The 20,129-nt window shown below is 41.1% G+C and overlaps 1 protein-coding gene across 1 annotated transcript in view; it reads left to right on the forward strand.

Moving 5' to 3' along the window:
- Nucleotides 1-20,129, forward strand: part of fancd2 (FA complementation group D2) — a 174,055-nt gene that overhangs the window by 112,090 nt on the left and 41,836 nt on the right. The window contains exons 28-32 of the mRNA XM_072281001.1: nucleotides 2,076-2,216; nucleotides 2,903-3,019; nucleotides 4,315-4,443; nucleotides 15,559-15,677; nucleotides 20,003-20,113. Of these exons, the coding sequence (XP_072137102.1) occupies nucleotides 2,076-2,216; nucleotides 2,903-3,019; nucleotides 4,315-4,443; nucleotides 15,559-15,677; nucleotides 20,003-20,113 (617 nt within the window). The remainder of the gene's footprint in view (nucleotides 1-2,075; nucleotides 2,217-2,902; nucleotides 3,020-4,314; nucleotides 4,444-15,558; nucleotides 15,678-20,002; nucleotides 20,114-20,129) is intronic.

Consider the following 20,129-nt stretch of genomic DNA (forward strand, 5'->3'; position numbering starts at 1 on the left):
TCCAGTTCTGGTCGCCTCACTATAGGAAGGATGTGGAAGCATTGGAAAGGGTACAGAGGAGATTTACCAGGATGCTGCCTGGTTTAGAAAGTATGCATTATGATCAGAGATTAAGGGAGCTAGGGCTTTACTTTTTGGAGAGAAGGAGGATGAGAGGAAACATGATAGAGGTGTACAAGATTATAAGAGGAATAGGTGGAGTGGATAGCCAGTGTCTCTTCCCCAGGGCACTACTGCTCAATACAAGATGACATGGCTTTAAGTTAAGGGGGATATTAGAGGAAGGTTTTTTACTCAGAGAGTGGTTGGTGCGTGGAATGCACTGCCTGAGTCAGTGGTGGAGGCAGATACACTCGTGAAGTTTAAGAGACTACTAGACAGGTATATGGAGGAATTCAAGGTGGGGGCTTATATGGGAGGCAGGGTTTGAGGGTCGGCACAACATTGTGGGCAGAAGGGCCTGTACTGTGCTGTACTATTCTATGATAAAATAGGCCAAAGTCAGCAGGGTTTCCTTAATGCAAAAATCTTGCTTGACAAATTTGTTGGAATCCTTTGGAAAAAATACCAAGCAGATGGACAAAGGAGAATCAAGGGATGTTTTGTACTTGGATTTTTAGAAGGCCTTTGACAAGGTATTGCACGTGAGGCAGATTAACAAGATAAGAACCCGTAGTATTACAGGAAGAATATTGGCGTGGATAGAGGATTTGCTGATTGGCAGGAGGCAAAGAATGGGAATAAAAGGAGCCTTTTCTGGTTGGCTGCCAGTGACGTGGTGTTCCAGTGTTGGAACTGTTTACATTATATGTCATTAATTTGGATAATGGAATTGATGGCATTGTGGCCAAGTTTACAGACTATACAAAGATAGGTGGAGGAGCATGTAGTGTTGTGGAAGCAGAAGAAGTGGCAGATGGAATACAGGGTCAGAAAGTGTGTTTTGGTAGAAGGATTAAAAGCAAAGACTATTTTCTAAACATGGAGAAAATTCAAAAATACGAGGTGCAAATGGACTTGGGAGTCATCGTGCAGGATTCCTGAAGGTTCATTTACAGTTGAATCGGTGGTGGGGAAGGCAAGTGCACTGTTGGCATTCATTTTGGGAGGAATAGAATAGAAAAGGAAGGATGTCATGCTGAGGCTTTATAAGGCACTGGTGAGGCCTCACTTGGAGTATTGTGAGCAGATTTGGGTCCCTTGATTTAAGAAAGGATGTGCTGGCGTTGGAGAGTATCCAAAGAAGGTTCATGGGGAATGAAAGGCTTATTGTATGAAGAGCGATTGATGGCTCTGGGCCTGTACTTGCTGAAATTTAGAAGAATGGGTGGCGGGGGGGGTGGGAGGAGTCTCATTGAAACCTATCAAATGTGAAACGCCTTGATAAAGTAGATGTGGAGACGATGTTTTCTGTGGTGGGAGGAGTCTCGGAGCAGAGGGCACAGCCTTAGAATAGAGGGACATCCATTTAGAATAGAAATGAGGAGGAACTTCTTTGGCCAGAGGGTGGTGAATCTGTGAAACTCGTTGCCACAGGCTGCTGTGGCAGCCCAGTCATTGGGTGTACTGTATTTAAGGCAGAAATTGATAGGTTCTTGATTAGTCAGGGCATGAAGGGATACGGGGAGAAGGCAGCAGATTGGGGCTGAGAGGGAAAGTGGATCAGCCGTGATGAAATGGTGGACCAGATTTAATGGGCTGAATTGCCTAATTAGGCTCCTATGTCTTTTGGCCTTATCGTTTTAATTGTATGTACATAAAGTGACGCTGGGTGATGTGTATGTCATGGTGGCAAATTATTGTGGAGTGGTTTAATGGGTGGATGACTTTGGGGAAGTAACTGTTTTTGAGTCAAGTGGTTTTGGTTTGAATGCTGCGTGACTTCTACCTTGAATGGAGTGGGACAACCTGTTCATAAGCACAATGTAGTCCATTTACACTGTGAGTTTCATGCAAGTGAGGAATTGCATTGCACCCTGGTGTCTGTAGACAGTAAGCTATACTGACAGAGGTGAATGAATGATGATCTAGATGACTCCAAATGCCTTAGTGCTATTCTGTTGTGTATTCTGCAGGAGAACAGTGAAGAAGGAAAGGTCTTTGTTAACTTGGCCAATTACAGAGCTTACTTTAGAGAACTGGATACAGATTTATTTTTTGTCCTACAATCAGGTCTGGTAACCAAGTCCCATCTGGATACTGAGCTAAATACCAAGGTGAGTGAACGGAAAGTCTGCACCAGAAAAAACCACTCTTGCAAATTCATCAGTCATAAATTAAAAAAAAAAAATTAATTTCTTTATCTAATAAAGCTCTCCATCCGTGCTGGGTTAAGAGCTGGTGATCTCTTTAAAATAAAACCTCACCCGGCAGAAGGCAATGGCAAACCATTGCTGTAACTTGCCACGTACACGATTCCCCAATACGTCAGAGCGGCACGGAAGGAAATCATCCACCAACTGGAAATTCCAGATGCGGCATACTGACGACACCGAATAGTAATATACTTCTGCAGAGCAAGAATTCTTTATTTATAATAAAAAAAAATATAACCTTTGTAACACAATGTTGACAGTTTAACCAATATAGTGAATGTGTCGTTGCAAAGAGGCAACTAAATTAATTAAAATGTTTGCAGAACTCATTCTGACATAAAGAGGAAAATACCAAAAAAATGCAAAAACCCCTAAAATCTGGAGGGAAAAAAAAAATTTAAAAAAAAAGAGGAAAAACTGTTGAGTTTGTGGAAAGAGAAGCTGTTGACAATTTAGGACCCCTCTGTGGTCTCATACCTAAATCAATAACTGTTTGACTTTGCCGCGGATATTGCTGACTAGAGGAGTTTTCAGCATTTTCTGATTCATAGGTGACTTCCTGTATTGAAGATTCTCTTGCCTTATAGGTTACTGAGGTTCTGCAACTGGGGTCAGCAGAGCTGATGTTTCTTCTGGAGGACCTATCTCGTAAACTGGATTACATGTTAGTAGCAAATGCTACCAAGAAAAATCTGTTCCTGAAGGTACATCTGTTTGCTGAAACCCTTATTCATTTTAGAATTTAGACTTATTTATTCCAGTTGACTCTAACTTTGTAACCGACCAAAATACTGCTGTCTAACCAAATTGCACTGTCCCTTTCATGTCACTCTTTCCTTGCCGACTGGTTGGCTTCCATTTGGGTAAAATCTTGACATGAAATTCTCACCCTTGTTTTCAAACTGCTCTGTAGCCTCTCCCTTCCCAATCTCCTTAATCTCCTTCCAGCCTAACTCTTTGAGACCCGTGCATTCTAGTAATCTGATTTTTTTGCTCATCCCTGAATTTTATAGGACTGAATGACAGTTCCTTTTGCTAGCAAGGCCCTCAGTTCTGGAATTCCCTTTCTAAACTTCTCCCTTCAATGTCTTCTTTTCTTCCTTTAAGCTTTTGGCACCTGTCCCATTATTTCCTTATTTGTCTTGGTAACAATTCCCTTTCTGACAAAGCTTGCCTGGGTACTTCAAATAAATAAATGTGTTATTAATACTGAAACTGGTAAAAAAGCTCAGGATAATAAGAAATGTTTTGCAATGTGGATATGGAGACACAAAATAAAGAGTTCATGTCTTTCAGAGAGAACAGTAGTTATAAGCTGTTTATACTGTGTGAACAGTGATCAGTTCCTTCAGTTACAACCTACTAAATCTTTTCCAAATGTAGCTTGTTCTGTTTTTATTTTCTACAAAGGAAAGGCGTGAATGCTCATCAGAACTAGTGAATTATTTGAACTTAATCAGTGTTTCAACTTAACAGTCAAAGATGGCTCAGTGCCATAGCACTTAGCTGTGGTTGATGTTATATAACATAAATTCCTCTCGGTATTTCCCATGTGATGTGCTGCTCTTCTTACACAAACTACTGCCAAAGGAGAGGAGGAAGTGAATTCGCTTAATGTGGGTAGAATAGTTTACTTTGGAGAAAAGAAGTCCAAAGAGAAATTTGATAAAAATATATAAGAGGTCTGGTCAGAGTGACTGTATGTTCCCTTTGGTAGAATGGTTGAGGATTAGTAATCATATGTATAAAATAAAGGGAAAGAAATTTTTTTTTTTTACATAGCACATGGTTGGAATCTGAAATGTTGTGGGGTCTGTTTCTATTGTAGCCTTCAAGCGGGGATTGAATATATATTGGGAAAAGTCTACATAGAAAAGGTGGGACTAGAAAATTGATTTGGTGGAGATGTGATGGGCTGAATAGCCTTGTGTGCTTTTCAACAGTTTTCTGATTCTATGATTTCAAAAGTACTTTGTACTATTTTCTTTTCTTCATACAGGTTAAAGGATGTAGAGACACTGGATTTTCACATTTGCGCCAAATGACTCCTCAGCAGCTCGCTCGATTTACTGTAAAGCTTCTCAATTCCCTGTGTAATCACCTGGAAAATGCTCACAATTTCTTTCAGGTAAAGTCTGGCGTCTGTGGAGATGAATGACTAACTAGGGCAATTTGGTGAAATTTCAGTAATTTTACTGAAGGCAGATGGGCGGCAGTTCATTCTTAGACATGGCTCCAGGGTGACCAAGGATGGGAGCTCAACATTCAAGGATATTCAATATTCAGGAAGGATAGACATGAAAGAAAAGGAAGTGGGGTAGCATTGCTGGTTAGAGAGGAGATTAACGCAATAGAAAGGAAGGACATTAGCCAGGAGGATGTGGAATGGATATGGGTAGAGCTGCATAACACTAAGGGGCAGAAAACGCTGGTGAGCGTTGTATATAGGCCACCTAACAGTAGTAATGAGGTTGGGGATGGCATTAAACAGGAAAGTAGAAATGCGTGCAATAAAGGAACAATAGTTATAATGGGTGACTTCAATCTACATATAGATTGGATGAACCAAATTGGTAAAGGTGCTGAGGAAGAGGATTTCTTGGAATGTATGCAGGATGGTTTTTTGAACCAACATGTCGAGGAACCAACTAGAGAGCAGGCCATTCTAGATTGGGTATTGAGCAATGAGGAAGGATTAATTAGCAATCTTATCGTGAGAGGCCCCTTCGGAAAGAGTGACTATAATATGGTGAAATTCTTCATTAAGATGGAGAGTGACATAGTTAATTCAGAAACAAAGGTTCTGAACTTAAAGAAGGGTAACTTTGAAGGTATGAGACGTGAATTAGCTAAGATAGACTGGCAAATGATACTTAAAGGGTTGACGGTGGATATGCAATGGCAAGCATTTAAAGATCGCATGAATGAACTACAACAATTGTTCATTCCAGTTTGGCAAAAGAATAAATCGGGGAAGGTAGTGCACCCGTGGCTGACAAGGGAAATTAGGGATAGTATCAATTCCAAAGAAGAAACATACAAATTAGCCAGAAAAAGCGGCTCACCTGAGGACTGGGAGAAATTCAGAGTCCTGCAGAGGAGGACAAAGGGCTTAATTAGGAAAGGGAAAAGAGATTATGAGAGAAAACTGGCAGGGAACATAAAAACTGACTGTAAAAGCTTTTATAGATATGTGAAAAGAAAAAGATTGGTTAAGACAAATGTAGGTCCCTTACAGATGGAAACAGGTGAATTGATTATGGGGAACAAGGACATGGCAGACCAATTGAATAACTACTTTGTTTCTGTCTTCACTCAGGAGGACATAAATAATCTTCCGGAAATAGTAGGGGACAGAGGGTCTAGTGAGATGGAGGAACTGAGGGAAATACATGTTAGTAGGGAAGTGGTGTTAGGTAAATTGAAGGGATTAAAGGCAGATAAATCCCCAGGGCCAAGATGGTCTGCATCCCAGAGTGCTTAAAGAAGTAGCCCAAGAAATAGTGGATGCATTAGTGATAATTTTTCAAAACTCTTTAGATTCTGGACTAGTTCCTGAGGATTGGAGGGTGGCTAATGTAACCCCACTTTTTAAAAAAAGGAGGGAGAGAGAAACCGGGGAATTATAGACCGGTTAGCCTAACATCGGTAGTGGGGAAACTGCTGGAGTCAGTTATCAAAGATGTAATAACAGCACATTTGGAAAGCAGTGAAATCATTTGACAAAGTCAGCATGGATTTGTGAAAGGAAAATCATGTCTGACGAATCTCATAGAATTTTTTGAGGATGTATCTAGTAGAGTGGATAGGGGAGAACCAGTGGATGTGGTATATTTGGATTTTCAAAAGGCTTTTGACAAGGTCCCACACAGGAGATTAGTGTGCAAACTTAAAGCACACGGTAATGAGGATATGATATTGATATGGATAGAGAATTGGTTGGCAGACAGGAAGCAAAGAGTGGGAATAAACGGGACCTTTTCAGAATGGCAGGCAGTGACTAGTGGGGTACCGCAAGGCTCAGTGCTGGGACCCCAGTTATTTACAATATATATTCATGACTTAGATGAGGGAATTAAATGCAGCATCTCCAAGTTTGCAGATGACACGAAGCTGGGCGGCAGTGTTAGCTGTGAGGAGGACGCTAAGAGGATGCAGGGTGACTTGGATAGGTTAGATGCGTGGGCAAATTCATGGCAGATGCAATTTAATGTGGATAAACGTGAGGTTATCCACTTTGGTGGCAAAAACAGGAAAACAGATTATTATCTGAATGTTGGCCGATTAGGAAAAGGGGAGGTGCAACGAGACCTGGGTGTCATTATACACCAGTCATTGAAAGTGGGCATGCAGGTACAGCAGGCGGTGAAAAAGGCGAATGGTGTCCTGCATTCATAGCGAGAGGATTCGAGTACAGGAGCAGGGAGGTACTACTGCAGTTGTACAAGGCCTTGGTGAGACCACACCTGGAGTATTGTGTGCAGTTTTGGTCCCCTAATCTGAGGAAAGATAATCTTGCTATAGAGGGAGTACAAAGAAGGTTCACCAGATTGATTCCTGGGATGGCAGGACTTTCATATGATGAAAGACTGGATCGGCTAGGCTTATACTCATTGGAATTTAGAAGATTGAGGGGGGATCTTATTGAAACGTATAAAATCTTAAAGGGATTGGACAGGCTAGATGCAGGAAGATTGTTCCCGATGTTGGGGAAGTCCAGAATGAGGGGTCACGGTTTAAGGATAAAGGGGAAGCCTTTTAGGACCGAGATGAAGAAAAACTTCTCACACAGAGAGTGGTGAACCTGTGGAATTCTCTGCCACGGGAAACAGTTGGGGTCAGTTCATTGGCTGTATTTAAGAGGGAGTTAGATATGGCCCTTGTGGCTAAAGGGATCAAGGGGTATGGAGAGAAAGCAGGTACAGGGTTCTGAGTTAGATGATCAGCCATGATCATACTAAATGGCGGTGCAGGCTCGAAGGGCCGAATGGCCTACTCCTGCACCTATTTTCTATGTTTCTATGTATAAGTTTATCTCTGAATAGTAAAAGATTCTCTTCATTTGCAAACTCAGAGTTTAATAAACTGTAAAAAGGGCAAGATTTTGGTGTGTTGCATTGATTATACCAGGATGAGTCCTAACTTTATTGCGGCAAAGGAGTGAGCAGAGGAAGGCAAAGCCCCAAAGGGAAGAATGGAAGTGTGAAGGTTTGGTTGCCATAAGTTTTTCCTATATAGATTGCAGTAGCTATTTAAAGAAATCTCTGGCCAGAACTCCAGTACGTTCCTGTGTCTGGAGTTGGTGCAAGAGACTTCAAGGAAGAATACTTTGGAAGGGAAAAGGTTGTACTTCAAAGTGTTACTGAGGCCAACTCCACAGAAAGATTCTTAGATATTTAAGACTTGTGTCCTATTTCAAATGTTCATGATCAGATTAATTCCTTACTCTGTGTTGAGTTACTTGGTTTTCCTTGATGACAGCACTGACCTTGTAACTGAGTTCTACACTTGTAAACTGGGCAAAATCAATCAGGTTGTCATCTTGGTTGTGGTCCAGGATTTCCTTTTGACAATGTGTGGACTTCAAGTTAGGGCAAGATCCAGAAGAATTAGTCATAGAAAAGTACAGCACAGAAACAGGCCCTTCATCCCATCTTGTCCATGCTGAACCATTTAAACTGCCTACACCCATCAACCTGCACCTGGACCATAGCCCGCAATACCCCTACTATCTGTGTTTCTATCCAAACTTCTCTTAAATGTTGAAATCGAGCTCACATGCACCACTTGCAATGGCAGCTCGTTCCACACTCTCATGACCCTCTAACTGAAGAAATTTCCTCTCATGTTCCCCTATTAACTTTTCACCTTTCACCCTTAACCCATGACCTCTAGTTGTAGTCCCACCCAAGCTCAGTGGAAAAAGCTTGCTTGCATTTGCCCTATCTATACCCCTCATAATTTTGTATACCTCTATCAAACCTCCTTTCAGTCCTAAAAGTGCCAAGAAATAAAGCCCTGACCTATTCAATCTTTCCTTCCAACTCAAGTTCTCCGGATCCTAAAATATCCTTGTAAATTTTCTCTGTACTCTTTCAACCTTAGTTACATCTTTCCTGTAGGTAGGTGACTAAAACTGCACCCAATACTCCAAATTAGGCCTCACAATGTCTTATACAAGTTCAACATAACATCCCATCTCCTGTACTCAATACCTTGCTTTATGAAGGCCAACCCTCCTCTTTCCACAGGAATCACTCCCTCTGCGATTTCCTTGTCCACTCGTCCCTCCCCACTGATCTCTCTCCCGGTACTTATCCCTGCAAAGCGTCTTAAGTGATAAACCTCCTCCCTCTCCTCTATTCAAGGCCCCAAATAGCCCTTCACCTGCTAATGTGCTGGGGTCGTCAATTATGTCCAGTGCTCCCAATGTGGCCTCCTCTACATTGGTGAGACCTATCGTAAATTAGGGGACTGTTTCATCATCTCTCTGTACTATCTGCCACAATTGGGATTTCTCGGTGGCCAAACATTTTAATTCCAATTCCCATTCCCATTTCAACATGTCAGTCCATGGCCGCCTCCTGTGCCAAGATGAGACCACCCTCAGGGTGGAGGAGCAATACCTTATATTCTGTCTGGGTAGTCTCCAACCTGATGGCATCAATATATAGATTTCATCTTTTGGTAAACAAATTCTTCCCCACTTTAATATTTTACTACTTCTCATCTGCCCATTACTACCCCCAGGGTCAACTCCTCCTTCCCATTCTCCTATGGTCCACTCACCTCTCCTATTCTCCATCTCTTGACCTTTCTCACCAACTGGTTTCATCTATCACCTTCCAGCTGGCCTCTTTCTCTTCCCCCTGTCTTTTTATTCTGACATCTTCTCCCTTCCTTCTCAGTCTTGAAGAAGGGTCTCGGCCTGAAACGACAACTATCTATTCATTTCCATATATGCTACCTGACCTGCTTCGTTCATCCAGCATTTTGCGTGTGTTGCCTTGGACTTCCAGCATATGCAGACTTTCTTGTGTTTATAGAAACATAGAATAACCTACAGCACAATACAGGCCCTTCGGCCCACAATGCTGTGCCGAACTTGTTCTTACCTTAGAAATTACCTAGGGTTACCCATAGCCCTCTATTTTTCTAAGCTCCATGTACCTACCCAGGAGTCTCTTAAAAGACCCTATCGTTTCTACTTCCACCGCCGTCACCGGCAGCCCATTCCACACACTCACCACTCTCTGTGTTTAAAAAAAAAAAAAAAAAAAAAACACTTACCCCCGACATCTCCTCTGTACCTACTTCCAAGGACCTTAAAACTGTGCCCTTTCGTGCTCGCCACTTCAGCCCTGGGAAAAAGCCTCTGACTATCCACACGATCAATGCCTCTCATCATCTTGTACACCTCTATCAGGTCACCTCTCATCCCCCGTCGCTCCAAGGAGAAAAGGCCGAGTTCACGCAACCTATTCTCGTAAGGCATGCTCCCCAATCCAGGCAACATCCTTGTAAACCTCTGCACTCTCTCTATGGTTTCCACATCTTTCCTGTAGTGAGGCAACCAGAACTGAGCACAGTACTCACAAGTGTGGTCTGACCAGGGTCCTGTATAGCTGCAACATTACCTCTTGGCTCCTAAACTTAATCCCATGATTGATGAAAGCCAATGCACTGTATGCCTTCTTAAGCACAGGGTCAACCTGTGCAGCAGCTTTGAGTGTCCTATGGATCTGGATCCCTGGATCCCAAGATCCCTCTGATCCTCCACACTGCCAAGAGTCTTACCATTAATACTATATTCTACCATCATATTTGACCTACCAAAATGAACCACCTCACACTTATCTGGGTTGAACTACATCTGCCACTTCTCAGCCCAGTTTTTCATCCTATCGATGTCTCACTGTAACCTCTGACAGCCCTCCACACTAGCCACAACACCCCCAACCTTGGTGTCATCAGCAAATTTACTAACTCATCCCTCCACTTCCTCATCCAGGTCATTTATAAAAATCAGAACAGATCTTGGCCAATGTGCCAAAAGCTTTGTTAACCGCCCTATCTACCTATGATGTCACTTTCAACAAAGAGTATTCCTAAATCCCATTGTTTCATTGCACACCTCAGTGTACAGTGTGCACTATGTAAGACCTAACCTAGTTGATCCTACCCAAGTGCAACACCTTGCACTTGTCTGCATTAAGTTTCATCTTCCATTTTTCAGCCCATTTTTCCAGCTGGCCCAGATCTCACTGCAAGCCATGATACCTTCCTCGCTGTCCACTACACCCCCAATCTTGGTGACATATGCAAATTTGCTGATCCAGTTAACCACATTATCATTGATATAGAGAACAAGCAACAACAGACCCAGCACCGATCCCTATGATACTCCACTAGTTACAGGCCTCTAGTCAGAGAGGCAAACATCTACTGCCACTCTCTGGCTTCTCCCACAAAGCCAATGTCTAATCCAATTTACCACCTCACCTTGAATGCCGAGCGACTGAACCTTCTTGGCCAATCTGCCATGCAGGACCTTGTCAAATGCTTGCTAAAGTCCATGTGGACAACATCCACTGCCTTGCCTTCATCCACTTTCCTGGTAACTTCCTCGAAAAAACTCTATTAAATTAATTAGGCATGACCTACCATACACAAAACATTCCTGCCTATCCTTGTCTATGTCTATTCAAATACTTACATATTCGATCCCTTAGAATAATAACTCCCACTACTGATGTTAGGCTTACTGGTCTGTAATTTCCTGGTTTATTTTTAGAGCCTTTCAGAAACAGCATAACAACATTGGTTATCCTCTAGTCCTCCGGTACCTCATCTGTTGGGCTGATTTAAATATCTCTCCACATATGAATTATCATCTACTGCCTAGGCTGAATCCCAACATGAACTGTTGTTGTTGAGAAATGAATGGTGAATGCTGTGGGTATTTAAAGAATGCCTCTGAGCACAGCAGCATCTTTACCCTCTCAATTTTGTCCCTTGGAATCCTTTTGCTCTTAACATATCTGTAGAATCCTTTAGTATTCTCCTTCACTTTGTCTGCTAGGGCAACATCATGCTTTCTCTTAGTCCTCCTGCTTTCTTTCTTAAGTGTTCTCTTGCATTTCTTATACTCCATAAGTACCTAATTTGTTTCTAACTGCAATGTGCCTCCTTTTTTCTCTTCTTAACCAGGGCCTCAATATCTTTGAAAACTAAGGTTCCCTACACTTGTTGTCTTTACCTTTTATTCTGAGAAGCACATATAAGCTTTGTACTCTCAAAATTTCACTTTTGAAGGCCTCCCACTTACCAAGTACACCTTTGCCAGGAAACAACCTGTCCCAAACCATACTTGCCAGATACCATCAAAATTGGCCTTTCTCCAATTTTGAACTTCAACCCATGGACCAGACCTATTTTTTTTTTTTGTATATTTACTTTGAAACTAATGGCATTGTGATCAAAGTGTTTCCCTACACAAACTTCTGTCACCTGCTCTGTCTCGTTCCCTAATAGCAGATCAAGTATTGCACACACTGTCATTGAGAGTTCTACATACTGATTAAGGAAACTATCCTGAACACATTTGACAGATTTTATCCCACCCTAGCCCTGTGCAGCGAGACAGGTAAGATTAACGATCTTGTAGTCAAGGATCCTCTTGGAAAGAGTGATTGAATTTGACTGAATTTCGTATACAGATGGAGGATGAAATAGTTAGATCTAAAACTAGTGTATTATGCTTGAACAAGGGAGACTACAACAGGATGAGGGAGGAGTTGGCTAATGTGTATTGGGAGCACAGGCTACTTGGTAGGACAGTTGAGGAACAGTGAATACTTTCAAAGAGATTTTTCACAGTGCTCAACAAAAGTATATTCTAGTCAAAAGTAAGGACAGTAAGTGTGGGGAGAGCCAGCCTTGGATAACTAAGGAATTAAAAGATAGTATCAAATTAAAAGCTCATGTGTACTCAGCTGCAAAGAGTAGTGGGAGACTGGAGGATTGAGAAAACTTTAAAAAGCAACAAAGAACAACTAAACAAGAAATAAAGAAAGGGAAGATAGAATATGAAAGTAAATTAGCACAAAATATAAAAACAGATAGCAAAAGTTTTTATAAATATATAAAGCGGAAGAGGGTGGCTGAAATCAACGTAGGCCCCTTGGAAGAGAGAAGGGGAAATTGATATTGGGTGATAAAGAAATGGCTGAGGCATTGAACGCCTATTTTGTGTCAGTCTTCATGGTGGAGGACATGTCTAATATGCCAAAGAGTGATGTTATGGACGAAATGGGAGGTGAGGACCTCGATAAAAATCATTGTCACTGAAGAGATAGTGATGAGCAAACTAGAGGGCCTGAAGGTAGATAAATCCCCTGGTCCTGATGGGATGCATCCCAGGGTGCTGAGGGAATTGGCAGAGGTTATAGTGGATGCCTTAGTAATCATTTACCAAAATTCTCTGGACTCTGGGCAGATTCCGGCGGATTGGAAGACAGCAAATGTCACGCCACTTTTTAAAAAAGGATGTAGGCAAAAGACAGGCAACTATAGGCCAGTTAGCCTAACATCTGTAGTTGGGAAAATGCTTGAAGCTGTCGTTAAGGAAGAAATAGTGAAACATTTAGAAAGGAGTGGTTCCATTAGACAGACACAGCATGGATTCAGAAAGGGCAGGTCCTGTTTGACAAACTTACTGGAGTTCTTTGAGGATATAATGAGTGCAGTGGATAGAGGGGAATGGGTGGATGTCATATACTTGGATTTCCAGAAGGCGTTTAGTAAGGTGCTGCACAAGAGACTTATAAATAAGATACGGGTGCATGGAGTCAGAGGAAGTGTATTGGTATAGATAGTGGATTGGTTAACCAATAGAAGGCAGAGAGTTGGTGTACAGGTGTCCCCCGCTTTACAAACGCTTGCTTTACGCCACTTCGCTTTTACAATAGACCTACAATTAGTACCTGTTTTTGCTAACCGAAAGAAGATTTTCGCTTTTAAGAAAAAAGATGCCCACTTTAAACTTGTGTTTACCCCGAAAAAGACTACCATGACCGTGAAGCCTTGAAGCAGGTGTATGCATGTACATGCGGATTTTTTTTCCGCAAATCGGTTTTGGCTAAATCTTCCCGATTCTGTTAAGTGATACTACATTGTACATACATTACTTCTACTTTAATACAAGCTGTGTATTTAACATATCATTCCTGCTTTTACTATATGTTAGTGTTATTTTAGGTTTTATGTGCTATTTGGTATGATATGACAGGTTATTTTTTGGGTCTGGGAACACTCAAAAATTTTCCCATATAAATGAATGGTAATTGCTTCTTCACTTTATGCCATTTCGGTTTACGAACAGTTTCATAAGAATGCTCTACCTTCGGATAGCAGGGGAAACCTGTATATGGATGTTTCTCCGGATAGCAGTCTGTGGTGAGTGGGGTGCCGCAGGGGTCGGTGCTGGGCCCGCAGATGTTTACCATTTACATTGATGATTTGGAAGAGGGGACTGAGTGTAGTGTAGTAAAATTTGCTGATGACACTAAACTGAGTGGAAAAGCAAATTGTACAGAGGATGTGGAGAGTCTGCGGGGGATTATAGATAGGTTAAGTGAGTAGGCCAAGGTCTGGCAGATGGAATACAATGTTGGTAAATGCGAGATCATCCACTTTGGAAGGAATAATAGAAGAGCAGATTATTATTTAAATGGTGAAAGATTGCAGCATGCTATTATGCAGAGAGACTTGGAAGTGCTTGTTCATGAATCATAAAAAGTTGGCTTGCAAGTACAACAGGTTATTAAGAAGGCAAATGGAATGTTGGCCTTCATTGCTAGATGGTTTGAATTCAAGAGCAGGGAGGTCATGCTGCAACTATACAGGGTACTGGTGACGCCGCACCTGAAGTACTGTGTGCATTTCTGGTCTCTATACTTGAGGAAGGATATACTGGCTTTAAAGGCAGGGCAGAGGAGGTTCACCAGGTTGATTCCAGAGATGAAGGGGTTAACCTATGAGGAGAGATTGAGTCGCCTGGGACTATACTCTCTGGAATTCAGAAGAATGAGAGGGGATCTTATAGAAACATACAAAATTTTGAAAGGGATAGATAAGATAGAAGTAGGAAAGTTTTTTCCATTTGGTAGGTGAGACTAGAACTAGGGGACATTGCCTCAAGATTCAGGGGAGAAGATTTAGGATGGAGATGAGGAGAAACTGTTTTTCCCAGAGAGTGGTGAATCTGTGGAATTCTCTGCCCAAAGAAGCAGTTGAAGCTTCTTCACTAAATATATTTAAGATACAGTTAGATAGATTTTTTACATAGTAGGGGAATTAAGGATTATGGGGAAAAGGCAGGTAGATAGAGCTGAGTTTACGAACAGATCAGCCATGATCTTATTGAATGGTGGGGCAGGCTCGATGGGCCGGATAGCCTACTCTTGCTCCTATTTCTTATGTTCTTATCTAGTCCTTTTACAGTATGGGAATCCCTGTCAATATATGGAATCACCTACTATAACAACCTAATGTTTCTAGCAGCAGTCTGTGATCCCTCTGCAAACTTCTTCCACTATATTTCTCGGAAGTTTTATGTTCTGTAATTAACACGTTCATACCTTTCTTATTTCTCAGTTCCACCTATAACGGCCTACTAGACGAGTGTTTCAGTCTATCCTGACTGAGCACTGCCGTGATATTTTCCCTGACCAGCAACATCACTGCTCCTTTAATCCATCCTGCTCTGTTGCATCTAAAATAATGGAACCCTTGTGGTTCCTGGAGTTAATAAGCATCTACTGCCTAGGCTCAATCTCAACATGAATTGTTGTTGAGAAATGAATGGAGTATTTAAAGCACAGCACCATCCTTACCCTCTCCTTGCTACATTCTAATTATGCATTAGAAAGTAATGCTGCTCCAGGAAAAATCTATGTGCACCATTGAAAATGAATCTGAAGGTAGAATATGGTGGCATACATACTTTGATAATAAATTTCTTTTGAACTTTGAACTTTAAAAGTACAAAATTAATAGCTTACTTGGTTCTGAATCAACAAGCCATGAACTCCCACATAGGAACCTATTAATTCTACCTGATTAATTAATTTATAAAGCTTAAGTGAATATGTAAAGTCATTGTTCTGACTTTTCTTTGCAGTGCCTTTTAGTAGAGATCAACGTTATTGCATTATAATTAGGCACTGCTTCTGCTGTGCAGGTGATGATGGCTGAGAACAATGGTGTGGTGGACGTTCTGGGATCAGATGTAAAAGAGTATCAGAGGATGGCCACGTGCTATCAGCTACTACTTCAGATCTTGAATACTCTCTTTGCTTGGTGGGTACAAAGTGTGTAACAGTGTGTGAATTATGAATGATATTGAAAGGAATTGATAGCTTGTGCTGTGTAAGTGAAATAAATGGATCCTACGAGGTATTTAATAAAATTCTTTTAGTAGTAGCAATTAGTTGTCCCTTTCCAGTAGATCAACATGACTGAATGATGGCCAGTGCTAGAGATGTGAGGGATAGATAGATAGAGAGGGGGATAGGGAGAGGGAATAGAAACTGACCCTTTGGCCTGTTGAGTACCTTCCAAACAACAAGGGTGGGACTTTATTCCTTGGAAAGTAAGAGACTGAGGAGTATAAAACCATGAAGGATATAGATAAATAAATACAGTGGAGCTAGAAAGTTTGTGAACCCTGTAGAATTTTTTCTATTTCTGCATAACTATGACCTAAAATATGATGAGATCGTCATGCAAGTCCTAAAACTAGATAAAGAGAACCCAATTAAATAAATAACACCAAAAACTTTATACTTGTTCATTTATTTATTGGGAAAAATGATCCAATATTAGATGTGTATGTTTGAATAAGTATGTGGACCTTTGCTTTCAGTAACTGTGTTACCCCTTTGTACATAATCACTTCAACGAAACGTTTCCGGTAGCTGTTGATCAGTTCTGCACATTGGCTTGGAGGAATTTTAGGCCATTCCTCCTTATAAAACTGCTTCAGTTCTGGGATGTTGGTAGGCTTCCGTGCATAAACTGTTTGCTTCAGGTTCTTCCACAACATTTCTATAGGATTAAGGTCAGGGCTTTGACTTGGCCATTCCAAAACACAAATTTTCTTCTTTTTAAACCATTCTGTTGATTTACTTTTGTCTTTTGGATCATTATCTTGTTGTGTTATCCAACTTCTGTTAAGCTTCAGGTGACAGACTGATACCCTGACATTCCCCTGTAAAATGTCTTGATACAATTTTGAATTCATTGTTCCCTCAATGATTGCAAGCTGTCCAGGTCCTGAGATAGCAAACCAGCCCGAAAGAACGATGTTCCTTCCACCATGCTTCACAGTTGGAATGTGGTTTTGATGTTGGTGTGCAGTGCCCTTTTCCTTCCAAACATAGCAATGTGCATTTCTGCTGAGAACTTCAACTTTTTCTCATCTGTCACAGAACATTATCCCAGAAGCATTGTAGAACATCCAGGTGATCATTTGCAAACTTGAAATATGCGGCAGTTTACATATTCATTTATTATTTTGGAGAACAGTGATTTCCTCTGTGGTGTCCTTCCATGAACATTATTCTTGTTCAGTGTTTTTCTTATAGTGGACACATGAACAGAGACTTTAGCAAAGTTCTAGAGATTTCTGCAGGTCTTTTGCTGTTACGCTTGGGTTCTTTTTCATCTCCTTCAGCACTGCATATCATGCTCTTGGTGTGATGTTTGCAGGATGCCCACTCCTAGGGAGAGTAGCAACAGTACTGAGTTTCCTCCCTGTGTAGGCTATTTCCCTTACTGTCGACTGATGAACACTTGGGCCTTTAGAAATGCTTTAGTAGCCTTTTTCAGCTTCATGCATCTCTACAATTCTTCTTCTAAGGTCCTCTGAAAGTTGTTTTTATCAAGGCATGGTGCACATAAACAGATATTTCTTGAAGAGCAGGCTCTGTCAGTAACCTGACTTTGTGTGTCTTTTTTTAATAGGGCAGAGCATCTCTATATCCCACACCTCCAATCTCATCTCATTGATTGGAGCACCTGACTCCAAATAGCTTTTGTAGAAGGCATTACCCCAGAGGTTCACAAACTTTTTCTAACAAATACATGTAATATTGGATCATTTTTCTGAATAAATAAATGAACAAGTATAATGTTTTTTGTATTATTTATTTCATTGGGTTCTCTTTATCTAGTTTTAGGACTCGCACGAAGAATTAATCACATTTTAGGTCACATTTATGCAGAAATAGAGAAAATTCTACACGGTTCACAGAATTTCTAGCACCACTGTAGCCATTTTCGCAAGAAAGGGGAATTTAAAACTGGACAGCATAGGTCATAAACAATAAGACATAGGAGCAGAAGTAACCCATTTAGACCATGAACTCTGCTCTACCATTTGATCATGGCTGTCATTTTCCCTCTAAGCCCCATTCTCCTGCCTTCTCCCCATAACCTTTGATGCCCTTACTAATCAAGAACCTAAATATACTTGCTTTAAATATACCCAGTGATGTGGCCTCCGCCACCTTCTGTGTGAATGCATTCCACAGATTCAATACACTCTGGCAAAAGAAATTCCCCCTCATCTCCATCCTAAAGGGATGTCATTCTATTCTGAGGCTGTGCTCTCTGGTCCTAGACTCCCCTGCTATTGGAAGCATCCTTTCCACATTCACTCTTTCTAGACCTTTTAATATTAATTAGTCTCAATCAGATTCCTCTTGCATTCTTCTAAACTCCAGAGAGTACAGGCCCTGAACCATTTTATGTTCCTCAAATGTTAATCACAAGAATAATCTTATGAACAACCTCTGGATCCTCTCCAATACTTGCATATCCTTCCTTAAATATGGGGCCCAAAACTGCTCAAAATATGCCATGTGGTCTGATTAATGTTTCATCATTGCATCCTTGCTTACTACTGACTCAGTCTGCAAGTTAACCTTTAGGGAATCTGAAAGGTTAAATCCATAAGTTTAAAGTGAGAGGTGAAAGATTTTAAAAGGGCCTGAGGGTCAACTTCTTGAAGCAAAGTATAGTGTTAGAAGATAGTATTCATATGGAACGAGCTGCCAGAGGAAACGGCTGAGGCAGGTACAACATTGAAGATAGATTTGGGTAAGAATGTGGATAGGAAAGATTCAGTTGGACGTAGGCCAAATGTGGACAAGTGGACTTAGCTGTGGTCAGCAATGACAAGTTGGGCCAAAGGGCATGTTTCAATGCTGTATTACTCTGACTCTTAACCATTTACAGTAATAATTTTAACCCTTCATCATATGTAGAAAGAACATCACAGCTCTGTCATTCACTCTTTGGGCGACTCTTTTGTTTTCATGGATGTTTTCAAAGAAAAAGAATTTCAGGATATATATTGTATATATTTCTCTGATATTAAATGGAACTATTGAACCATCAAACAGGCCCTTCAACCCACAATGTTGTGCTGAACCAATTAAATTAGTAATCAAATGGCCAGCTAAACTAATCCTACACAATTCCTACTTCTGGCTACACGATGTCCGTATCCTTCTGTTTTCCTCAAATTCATGTGCCTATCTAAACTCCCTTAAAAGTCCTAATGTATCTGCCTCTACCGCCACCCCACGCAGTGCATTCCAGGCACCCAGCTGTGTGTGTATATATATATATATATAAAAAAAAAAGTTTGCTCCACACATTCCTTTGAAATTACCCTCTTTCACTTTAAATGCATGCTATCTGATATTAGATATTTCAACCCTGGGAAAAAGATATGGTCTGTCTGTTCTATCTATGTCTTTCATAATCTTATAAACTACTGTCAGATCTCCCCTCAGTCTCCACCTCTTCAGAGAATATAACCCAAATTTGTCCAATCCCTCGTTATATCACATGCCCTCTAATCCAGGCAGCGTCCTGGTAAATCTGTTCTGCACCCTCTGCTTCCTATAATGGGGTGATCAGAACTTTATGCACTACTCCAGATGTGACCCAGTTGAAGTTCTGTAAAGCTGCAACATAACTTCCTGACAGTTGAACTCTGGCTCGACTAATAAAGGCGATCCCGCCATATATCTTAAATGTCCTGTCAACCTGCTCTTTCAGGGAGCTATGAACTTGGACTCCAAGATCCATCTGTTCATCAACACTGTTGGGGGTCTTACCCTTAATAGTATATTGCTTACGTTTGTTCTAGCAAGGTGCAACATTTCACAGTTGGCTGGATTAAACTACATCAACTATTTTCATCAAATTTCTCCAGATTCGACCAATCTGCACACTAGTAGCAATTTATGGAGGCCAGTCAGCCTACCAGCCTGCAGGTTGTGATGTGTGGGGGAAAAACCTGAAAGACCAGGAGCAAACCCCACACGGATGCCATTTCAACCTGGGTTTCTGGTGCTGGTGAGGCAGTAGCTGTGGTTTTGCCACAATACCAGTAGATGTCATTTTCCATTATACAAGATAGTCAAGGGACTACAGTAACCCAAAGAGATTTATTTTGATTGTGGAAGACTTAGTCCCTGCATATGCAGAGAAGATGGTGTTTCCATAATAAGGTAATGTTAAAATGATTTATTTTCTCACTGGAATAGTATTAGGAGTGGTAAGATTTAGTGGCATATCAACAGAATTGGTGTTTAATTTTTAACTCCCAGGTGTGGCTTTGTCCAGAATGAAAACCGTAAACTGCTAAAGTCAGCTCTTGGCGTCCTAGCAAACAGACTTAAAGCAGGAGAAGGTGAACTGGAAATGGAAGATCTCTTCAGGTATACTAAAGAATTT

The sequence above is a fragment of the Mobula birostris genome, chromosome 16 (assembly GCF_030028105.1).
Source record: "Mobula birostris isolate sMobBir1 chromosome 16, sMobBir1.hap1, whole genome shotgun sequence".
NCBI classification, from domain to species: domain Eukaryota; kingdom Metazoa; phylum Chordata; class Chondrichthyes; order Myliobatiformes; family Myliobatidae; genus Mobula; species Mobula birostris.